This window comes from Diabrotica virgifera, chromosome 9, assembly GCF_917563875.1.
Source record: "Diabrotica virgifera virgifera chromosome 9, PGI_DIABVI_V3a".
In the NCBI taxonomy this organism is placed as follows: Eukaryota; Metazoa; Arthropoda; class Insecta; order Coleoptera; family Chrysomelidae; genus Diabrotica; species Diabrotica virgifera.
The window spans coordinates 147366715-147377894 of NC_065451.1; the positions used below are offsets into that span (position 1 = coordinate 147366715).

At 31.0% G+C, this 11180-nt stretch overlaps 2 protein-coding genes across 3 annotated transcripts; one reads left to right on the top strand and one right to left on the bottom strand.

Annotated features, from left to right (window-relative positions):
- Positions 1–3161: 3161 nt before the first annotated feature.
- LOC126892416 (uncharacterized) lies at positions 3162–7549 on the bottom strand. Of its 2 annotated transcripts, none has more exons than XM_050661946.1 (2): positions 7384–7549; positions 3162–3446 (listed from the first exon to the last, which is right to left on the bottom strand). In XM_050661946.1, exons 1-2 carry the CDS (start codon positions 7441–7443, stop codon positions 3180–3182), a joined length of 327 nt encoding a protein of 108 aa, XP_050517903.1. In that variant the 5' UTR covers positions 7444–7549; the 3' UTR covers positions 3162–3179. The 2 variants fall into 2 exon arrangements, with proteins under 2 accessions (XP_050517903.1, XP_050517902.1); XM_050661945.1 differs by lacking the exon at positions 7384–7549 and adding an exon at positions 3508–3793.
- Positions 7550–7711: 162 nt separating this feature from the next.
- Positions 7712–8701, top strand: LOC126892414 (uncharacterized). The gene is made up of 2 exons (XM_050661943.1): positions 7712–8077; positions 8300–8701. Exons 1-2 carry the CDS (start codon positions 7983–7985, stop codon positions 8688–8690), a joined length of 486 nt encoding a protein of 161 aa, XP_050517900.1. The 5' UTR covers positions 7712–7982; the 3' UTR covers positions 8691–8701.
- The last annotated feature ends 2479 nt before the right edge of the window (positions 8702–11180 follow it).

An 11180-nucleotide genomic window follows, 5' to 3' on the forward strand; every position in this document is an offset into this window, starting at 1 on the left:
CCTACTTAGGGCCAATTTCAGAAAAAGTATCAAGATTACTTTGTAATAAAGTCAGTAACCTTAACATATCTTTCAAAACGGAAAATAACATCAAATCCATCTTTAGCCACACCAAAGATAAAATCGACAAACTAAATAAAAGTGGTATTTACAAACTGTCTTGTGGGGATTGTAACATGACTTATGTGGGCAGGACTATGAGGACCCTATCTCAGAGGATCAAAAAACATCTCAACAATCCAGAAAAATCAAATTTTGGTTATCATGTTAAATTTAGCAACCATTCCTTCTCTCCTTCCGAAAACAGTACAATTTTACATAACATCCCAATCAAAAACTTTAGACAAATGAACCTTTTAGAAGATCTAGAGATAACTAAAGAAATGAAACTTAATCCTGATTTTTGCTTGAATATACAAATCAATCTTAATTACAACTATAAACCTTTGTTCAGACTCTTGTGGGAGACTCTGGAAGAAGTTTGACCTCATGCAATCAAAAAATAATTTTTAAATTTTTTAATTCTTTACTAAAGCATCATTTAAAACAATATTTGTAATAAATCATTTGGCAGCTTATTCTTTAAAAATCACATTTCACAAAATTCATTGTTAATTTATTTCCCATCTTCCTAAAAAACTTCACCATCAAGTTTCTTTACATCATGTATTAATTTTCAAAACCGATTCGAGTTTGGTTTGTGGAGGATAACTTGTCAATTGGTTTATCCTATATACCTTAAGTCTCTTTTCAATATGTATTTCATTAATTTTTTTAAAAACCAGATTTATGTAACTACAGACTTTGTTGAAAAGTTGTTCAATCCAATTGCTAAAAATGTCATATGTCAACTGTCACTTTATATGAGAAAATGTGAAGACACCTTAACGAGCACACCCTGTCCACATCGACTGTCATTAAAAATCCTCCATGCGAGGCGACCGTTCTGCCATCTGACACCGCAGTATTCAAATGGTAAGGTTTTTCTGACCTTACCATGATCAAATATTCGTTTTATATATAATGTAATTTTCGTGTGAAAGTCCTTTGTGCTCGTTCTTGATGTTTAACTTTTCTGGATACAAAAAATAACCAACAGCAAATTGAACAATTTTTTAAACAGACGGACAAGGTTTTTTCCAACGAATAAAAACTACATAAGAAACAGAAGTATTTCATATCATAAATGGAACCCATCTCTCTTCATAGTGGTATTTTGACCTTTTTGACGTAAGGTAAACTTTGAATTCTAAGATCAATTATTCATTGGAGATCTTTTATTGTAGCATAGCTCCGAAGATGGCTTTATAAGCCGAAAGCGCTCAGCTAAGAATTATTAATTTTACACACTTCAAAAGTACACTTCTCCCCCTTTTACCTGTTGTCATAAGTGTGTACAAAACTATTTCAGTCTTTACATATATTAAAGTAGTATCTACTAACACGATGCCGCGAGGACTAAATAAAGCTCACTACTTTACAAAAGAAGATTAACCGCGTCAAGTTTGTCAAAAATATTTTATATCTACATTAGGATCACTGAAAGATTGATTAGAACCACAGCTTCAAAACAACAAGGCGGATTTTTGGAAAGTGAAAAGGGGGGGAAAGTAGATAAGCAAGCGGGTTACTGGATCAGTTTGGTAACCTGTCCATCACGGTCTCCGAAGCTGATGGACATAAGAGCCTCCTTTGACCTTGGGGGTGTACAAGAAGTACAAGAGGTGATCAACAATGACCAAAGGGTTGTAAGAACTCATTGCTTATCTCTAGATCTCTTCTTCTTTCCCGAAGAAGTGATCAGCAATGACCAGAGGGTTGTAAGAACTCATCGCTTATCTCTAGATCTCTTCTTCTTTCCCGAAGAAGTAAGCAACAATGACCAGAGGGTTGTAAGAACTCATCGCTTATCTCTAGATCTCTTCTTCTTTTCCGAAGAGTTGACACCTGTTTATTTGTTACCTGTAAAAGGTATTGTATGTACCTTTAAGAGGTGATCGACAATGGCTAAAAGGTAGCTGTTGAAGAAGTAAAAGAAGTGATAGGCAATGACCAGAGGATTGTAAGAAGTGGTCGTTTATTTGTTGATCTCTTATTCTTTTCCTCAAAGGGGCCACCCTGTATGTCGAGTGTAAAACTCATCGCTTATCGCTTCATCTCCTCTTCTTCTTATTAAATTTGTACAGGGCGATAAAAATAAATTTTAGATGTAGACTTGGATTTTTTCTTTCTATTTTTTGTTTTGATGTTGATGTATGCCATGCTTAGTCTTATAAAAAAAATCTGTCTAGCCTAGCCTAGCCCAGTCTAATCTTTACTGGTGAATCGTGTAGAAATTAGAACTACTTAATTGGTTTTAAATATATAATGATATACAGTGCTAGTCAAAAGTCCGTACCCCCCCTCTTATCTTTTGAACGGTTTTACCTATAATAGTGAAATTTGGATGGAGGAAATTAACTGACGTAAGCTTCTTAACTAGTTATGACAGGTGACGTAATAGTGACAGATGACGTTACAGAGCCACTGTGACCGATAATTTTAAATGGGACCTTATGGCAAGTGATACCTCGTTTGAAAGGTATTCAAAATACCTACTCAGCCATACTAATTTTTTTGTGTTTTAGTTGATTTTGATTTTGGTGAATAAATTAAATAAATATAATATTGTAGCTTCGCATTTAATTAATAAAAATTCAAATGTACGCCTATGGTTTTTTTTGTCAAAAAAGTTGACGTTTTTCGATTCTCTAGTAGTTTTTACGTCAACGTCAACCTTTTTGACAAGTAATCATAGGCGGAATTTTGAATTTTGAATTAATTAAATGAAACTACAATTTTATATTTATTTCATTAATTCGTCAAAATTAGCTTAAACTTAAACAATATTAGTATGACTGAATAGGTATTTTCAATACCTTTCAAACGAGGTGTCACTTGCCATAAGGTCCCATTTAAAATTATCTGTCACAGTGGCGCTGTAAAGTCATCTGTCACTATTACGTCACCTGTCATGACTAGTTAAGAAGCTTACGTCCGTTTATTTCCTATCTCCAAATTTCACTATTATAGGTATAACCGTTCAAAAGATACGAGGGGGGGTACGGACTTTTGACTAGCACTGTATGTATGTATATGAATGGGTAAATAAAACAATATGAGATTTATATATTTTAAATTTATTTAACAAATACGATTTTTAATATTCTATAAAATTTATAAAGTTCAAGATTATAATTGAGGTGTTTTCGTACCCGTCGCCAGTACTCCCTAGTAACCGCATCATTATATCGCGCCCATACCAAATGTTGTGAATGGTATGGATTCCATTCCCATATTAGGGATCCATACTGGTCCGTATAAGTAAATTCTTCATTAGTTACCAGGGAGTGCTTTATTCTTTTATGTCCTCTCACTGTGTATGGAATCAGAGGATCATCGAAAGCCTAAAATCAAAATATGAAAATAATTAGTAACAAATATTTTGTTTTGAGACTACTGGTATACCTTAAGAGTTAGGTAAGGTTTCATAACACTACAAGTCTGGTAAACGATCTTCATGCCTATCCAAAGATGTTTTACAAAAACAAAAGAATATTTTACAGTTTGGACACCATAACGTTCCATTCATTGTGATAGAAGTAGTAGGTTGAGTTTGTGGTATTATTTTTTTCTTGTATTAGATTTTAACTTTGCAAATCTGTTTTGGTCAGTAAAAACTTTTTTCCATTGTGTTTGGAAACTTTTCTAAAGAAAAAATTATATAACTATATTGTACAAGGTATATGTGAAATAGAATAACTTACCACACCATACAGAATCTGTTTTCTGATTTGTAGATTAATTAGATAGAGTAAAAAACGATGTACAAAAAAATATATCAAATGACTTAAAAAAACGTACTATCAAAAAATGTTTAATAAAGAATGAGGCATTTACTTTATTGTGAAAACATCGAGTGTATAAGAATTAAAAAATGCTTGTCAGTGCTTAAAAACTTTATCATGAGAACATTTTGATGAGACCTTTACTTCATTATTAAAACGTTGAGTCTAAAAATCATTTAAAATTACTTATCATTGAACCCCCATGGGAGAGTGTCGATGCCGAAAAACAGAACTATTCTTTTATCATCGTATGGACTTAAAGCAACTTTACGTTGATGGACTGTAAATACATCATGCTTTCATCAAGCATGTATAATATTCATCAAAAGTTAGCTTCTTTAAAGCTGATTTCTTTATTCATTTTGCTTTTTTTACTTCTTTGGTCTGATTTAAGGTTTTAATTGAATACATTTTTTATCTTAATCCTATGAAATGCGTCATGATTTGACCTTTGTTTTCATCTTTCATCAAACCTAATACTTTCTTATTTTTTAATGGAATGTTATAGACATTATTTTCAGTGTACTCTGATGTGTCAAACTTGTGAATATCATTTTTCATATCATTATATATATCGTCAATATACAGCTGATAAATTAAACTATCTGTGTCAGTGTATAGTAATTTTGCTTTCTCTTGAAATTTATTTTTAATATAATTATAATGAAAGTCATACAAAATTGTTTTCGAAATATCTAACATACACATTCCAATGTAAATAGGTTTATTAAACTTAATTTTTTGTTTTTGCATTTCAATTATGACCATATTTTCATCAAATATGGTACAACTATGAAAATTCGGTTGGGAAATGTAGTAGTTGGCACAATATCTACCATAAATATATTTACAATTTTTATATCTTTATATTTTCGGACATTCTTAATACTTTTACCGTAGGGAGCGTTTATAAAAAGTTTAAATAAATTTTTTTCAAATTCATTTTTACTCTCCTTTCTCAATTCAATGTTGAAATCGATATAGGGTTTTAACCAAGCTGACTGTTTAAATTTTAAACATCGATGAACCTTAGTAAGTTTCAGTCCCAACCCAATAACTTATTTTAAATATATATAATGAATGACATACTTTTTTATCATACAACGTTACTAACAGTTTTTTAATGGTAGTTTCAGAAGTTGGTGCAGTTATGTGTTCTGGGCACAGTGGTAAATCTTTATGTGAATTAAAAAGTTCTTTCGGATACTCAAGGTCCACTTCAAGCATGTATCCATATTCACTATCTTCAGGACAATCTAATATTCTCTCATTATAAATTTACTCTTGGGATATCCATTCAAATCCTCCATGTATTTATTGTTAGCTTCTGCATATCTATTACTACATTGTGATACTCCTCCTCGTTTTGCCTTTTCAAAGAACAAAACCATTTCAATATCTGTTAAAAGTTATAGTTCTACATTTGTTACTTTTAACATGGCGTCAAATGCTAATCCTGGTAAAGTAAAATAATGCAGCGTACTCTTGCTAATTTTTTATCTCAAAAGTGTTCCAAACATTACAAGCATGTCGATAGTTTTCATCAGTTATTCCTTCATTATTAATTTTACTAAAGAAATTATCAATAGGAGGTAAGCAAGTATCTTGCAACTTATTCCAATTATCTAGATATTCATAAGGGAAACACCTTTTCTTTTAACTAAATTAAATTTAAAATCATCTTTAAAATATCTGCCTGTTATTTGTTTTTGACTATCATCTAGAGTAGAGGAAAGTTTATCCAATGAATCAGACAAAAATCTAAAAGAATCTACGAATCTAAAACTAATATCCCTATCTTGAATATATTTGGTAAATGATATATATTTCTCTTTGTTTAAGGGAAGTAATGATATATTACCTTTAACCGTAGTATTAAGGCTTTTAATAATAAAGTGCGCATCATAACCAGAGAGATTATGAAATATTACTGGAATTGTATGGGAATTTTTATAGTTCAAATTACAAGCTCTGTGTGCGCTACCTCGATATACTCCAGTAATATGACAATGATTTCTAACTTTATCCATTAACTGCTAACTTTTTAAAACTTTGTAGCAAATTTTCTCTAGTTATCCTTTTAGCTATACTTTCAAGTTCTCTTACAAACCACACGTGACAGTCAGGACCTGTATATGATTTATAGTATGATAAAGAATCATTATAAGAAGATTTAAAATAATATGCTATACTGAAAGCCTCATGCTTTTGAGACAAATGAGTTTTTGTAGTACGGTTACTATTATCATCAGTGCATTTTATAAGAATACTTTCAAGATCAGCATAAATAACAAAAGGAACAAGTTCTTTATGTTTATAATTTTTAAATTTCATAATATAATTTTCTTCAGTTGGTAAAATCATCTTAACTGAATTAGAGTTAATACAGTCCTCTAAATGATTTTGTAAATGTGTATCGTTACTAAAGTGATTAAAACATCTCTCACAAAACCATTTTTTATTTTTAGTATTTTTGACCTATTTATTTAACAATCTTGAGATATTTTTAATATAAGCAAAATGAAATAGACCGTTTCTACAGAGAAGACCATCATCCTCATCACTACTATTATTTGCACTACTATCTTGAGAACTAATTAAAAGTAAATTTATACGAGGAGAAAAATTAGTCTTACTTAATAACAAAGGTAAAATTTCCTTTCCCGTTCCTTTTGTTGTAAAAACATTTATGGAAAGTTTATTTAAATTTTCAAATTTAGGTATATCTTTTATGTCAATGGGGAAACTAATATTATTATACTTTAATATCTTGATGAAATGAGGATAAGATTGTGTTCGTGAAACATTCGTTTTAGTAGGGTGTAACGCTGCAACAATCGACCAAAGAAAACAATAAGGATCAAAATTTTTAATGTTAATTACACTTTTTGTATTTCTGATATATTTAGGTAATTCAATATACGTGGAAATACCTCCAAGTAGTATTGGATTATACCCACTATCTCTTTCTTGAAACTCATCCAATTTTTTTTAAATCCTATCTATACAATTAATTTTATACCAATCCTTGAGGTTTGTATTTTGATCAATTATTGCATTTTTGGTTGAAAAATGTTTAACAGAAGTTTCCCCATTTTGTGGTTTGATATAAATAGCATAAAAAACAAAATTAACTTTTAAAAAGCATGATAACAAATTTTTCCTAACTTGAATTGAAAAACTCCTAAAAGCTTTTTCCAAAACCGTTTTGGGTTCTTTAAATTTTAAATTAACTACCATACCGGTTTTTATTCTACTTTTAAAACAAGATTCTAGCTCCTGCCACAATAAACACCTTTTAAGAGTTTTTTGAGCATTCAGTCTGTTCTTTAAGTTTTCAAGATATGTTTTAAGAATGGATAAATTTGCTTCAATACAATGAAAATTTTTAACACAATGAGCCCTATTTTTAAACATTTCTTTAAGATAAAAATTTGTTTTTCAAATATCCTATTAAATTTTGTAAATCAGTTTTTCTCTTAATTAATCTACTTACTGCTTCTACTTTCTCCACTACTTGTCTGGACAATTCATCGACTACGTGCTGGCTGTTCATTTTTTCTTACTGTTATTTCGCACTGTTGAACTCGAAATATAACACAAATATGAAGATGCTCTCAATTTATAGTTTATGGTAATCAGATAACAATTGACGTATTTTGTCTTATTTGTTATTCAACGTGAGTATATTTTAAGGTCATATAAATAAAAATTTATCAATAATCATGTAACTACTTGTTATTAAAACGTGATTAAATTTTGGGGTCAAGTAGTTCAAACTTATCAATAATCATGCAAACACGTTGTTATTTTAACGTGATTGATATTTTTATCAGGTCAGAAAGGACGACTCTGACGCAAATGAGTTGTTATTCAAACTTACGGTATTTTTATCGATTAGAAAGGTTACCTTGGTGTAAATAAGTTGTTTTCGATGTGATTGCATGATTGTTTTAAAAATATAAATTTATCAATATCTTACAAAGTCATATTAATGTTAAATATTTTTTATCTCCTTTTCTCGCTATAAATACAGACAACTGTTTAAGACTAATCAAATTGTTAGCAGCAATTACATTGAAAACAACGTACATCATGGCAGGAATTCCATCACAACTAGTCATCTTAACAGAGGATCCCGTCAATTCTCCAATAGAGACGGCATTGATAATCATGAGGGAGCTGTTCATGTAAGTATAATTTTATTATTTATATTTTTTTCTGCTTATTCACCATATCTGTAATTATTTTATTTTATTATTTATTACATTTTCATCGTTATTTGTTTATGTCTATGTACAAATTTATATTTATTTCATTTTTTAATTCTTGTTTTATGGACTCTTACTAATGTTTTTTTCCTGTATTCTATTTATTACATTTTTATTATAATTTACATTCATTATTTTTAGATTTGGCGTCAAAGATATCTCACTGAAGAAAGACAGGATTTTTGTCATGCTGTCATACACACCCAATTCGAAACACCTAAAAAGAAAATTTGGAAATCTTCCAATCCGCTACATGCGGACAAAAATTCAATCAGAGGGAGAATTCCAAAAAGTAGAAGGAGCGGTAAAAAGATATCGCTTCAACCAAATTGACGACGAATATGAGGAGTTCGAAAAACAACAGCAAATCCAAACAAATGCAGGTATAAAGAGGACGCTCTACATCCAGGGAACGTCAGCAAATAAGAAAATAAAACCTAGTACAAGTACAAGCAGTACTCCTGTGGTGGAGTTGCACGATGATGACTATGAGGACATAGAGCATTTTCTAACTCAGAGGACACCACAATGAAAAGTAGGTGCTTTGTGTTTCCTACTAGAATTATAAAAGCTAACTATTATCTATTTCATTTCAGATCCTCTGATGTACGGTCCTCCGAGGAACAGAGAGAAGAAATAGAACTTTACTTATATAAAATAAAGCTAATAAATATAATGTAAGTTAATTTATATATATATATTATATATATATACTTATATATATATATATATATATATATATATATATATATATATATATATATATTTACGGCCAGCTATCAAAGTGAGACCTCACCGATTACCCTACCAAATGAGGACACCATTAAATAGACATAATACGTGAGTCGCATTCAGATTTATATAATGTTTGAATAATATCGAAAGTGTTTTTCACCAATATACTCCGAAAATATTATTAGGGAAGAAGTTTTTTTTTGGAATATATTGTTACCATGTGAGGACCAACTAAAGAACTATCAAAGAGAGGACCGCATGAGTTTTTACCTGAAATGTAACCAAGTGAGGTCCTCGATGGATATACAGCGCGCTAAGTGAGACCCACCAAATAATGTAAGTGGGGTAAATCTATTTTTAGAACAACTACATAATATTGAGATATTATATTCGTGTTATCGTGTTTAGTTTTTAATGTGAAGTTAGGAAATTACAATTGAAACAAATTTTAAATAAAATAAGAAGTCTGAGGCGACTTAAATTTGCAGGTAAGTTGTTTCTATTTTATTAGAGTTTTTTTTTTATTATTTTACAAAATAGTCGCATCAACCTCGGAGGTTATTAGCGACATATACATATACATAAGGTAATTTATTTACAGATGTTAGATTTTGTTAAATACATTGATATCTTTAAGGAATTTTACCAAGTGTTCAATTTTACAATTTTCTCCTAAGATTTCACTTGTTGATCCGATGATGTGGTTGTTCTGTCTCTGCAACTGGTATTTTGGACACTCTGCAAGTACATGCTTAACACTTAGTGGGATATTACAGTTTTCACATAAAGTGGGATTAGTGTGACCAATTATGTATCCGTGGGTAAGTCGGGTATGTCCTAGACGAAGGCGAGTAACAATGTCATGGTGAGTTCTGTTGTGAATTTGAGATTTCCACGGTTTTACAAACGTTTTCACTTCGCGAAGTTTTGAAGTTGAACTGTCCCACTGGTTTTGCCACAGATTTTTGACTTTCACTTTAATAAATGATTTTAAATCATTAAGAACTACACGTCTCACTTCACTCGCGGTTTCACTGTCCCTGGCTTGTTGGGCTGTCCGATCCGCCGCTTCATTTCCTTGGAGGCCAATGTGTGAAGGAACCCATAGGAATTGTACAATATGGTTGTTGTTTTGAATGGTAGCTAGTTCTTTTTTAATTAGGAAAGCAATTGGATGCTTCGTGTACAGTTGGTTAATGGTATGGATGGAACTGAGGGAATCGGTAATTATAAGAGCATTGGATATATTACTGGAGTTAATATGAACGAGAGATTGATAGATGGCGTATAGCTCGCCAGTATGTATACAGCTTAAGGATGGTAGTTTATACTCAAGTGTACTATTTGGAGTAATGACAGCTGCCCCAACTCTAGTAGATGTTTTAGAAGCGTCTGTATATATATGATAGGATTTAGAAAATTTTGTTAGTTTGTTGAATGTTATAGTTATAATTATTGAATGTTCAGCTCCTGGGATAATTCAGTCGATGTATCCGTGTCAGGTTCTTCATCCTCGTAGTTGTCTTTTGTGAGCTGTCTCGTAATTTTTTTGTTAAGCTTTGTACATTTCAATTTTAATGAGCGTTCGGATGTATATGAATGAATTTTGGTTATGAGTTTTTTAAATCCTAGAATGTCTACTGTATATTTATTTACAACGCTGATAACATCTTTTGTTCCATGAGCGTTTTCAAATAAATCAACTGTTTCCTCAAAAGTTAATATTTGCTTTTCGGAATTGAATAATTCTTTAATTGGTTGCATTAGCGTTTCTAATGGTATTGTTGATATTTTTGTTTTTATTCTTTTTTGTTTCTGAGTTGGCTTTGAAAATACATCGTCACTAGCTGATGTCTCAATCGGGGGTGATATTGCTTCAGATACAGTTCGTTTGGAGGATGATTTAGATGTATTTTCTTCGTTGGATACGCTAAATTCTTTTAGTGCTGGATTCTCTTTATTTTTCATTAACCGAGCAAGAATTATTGCTTAGACTGGAAGATGAAGGCTGGTTAGTTATGACTATGTGAGGTGAGGGGGCTGATGAGGTGGATATATTTGGTTTAGATATCACTGGCATTGTATTATCTGTAGTTGATGTATCAAGAGGTGATAGGTTGGCTGTAGATAATATTTTTGTTAGTGGCGTTGAATTATTTGATATGTTTGTAGAAGTGCATGTTGTTGAAGGTGTAATAGCAGTCGTTTCTGTTGAAGTTACTGTACTAGGTTCGTTTCTGTTTGAAAGTGTAGCAGTTGGCACAGCTGTTTCTGAGTGATTTACATT

Bases quoted from the DNA above. Each gene is read 5' to 3' on its own strand.
- LOC126892416 (XM_050661945.1), bottom strand. From the start codon at position 3,627: ATGGAACGTTATGGTGTCCAAACTGTAAAATATTCTTTTGTTTTTGTA. The intron at 3,447-3,507 runs GTATACCAGTAG...TTTTGATTTTAG, and splicing joins AACCTTACCTAACTCTTAAG to GCTTTCGATGATCCTCTGAT.
- LOC126892414 (XM_050661943.1), top strand. From the start codon at position 7,983: ATGGCAGGAATTCCATCACAACTAGTCATCTTAACAGAGGATCCCGTC. The intron at 8,078-8,299 runs GTAAGTATAATT...CATTATTTTTAG, and splicing joins ATCATGAGGGAGCTGTTCAT to ATTTGGCGTCAAAGATATCT.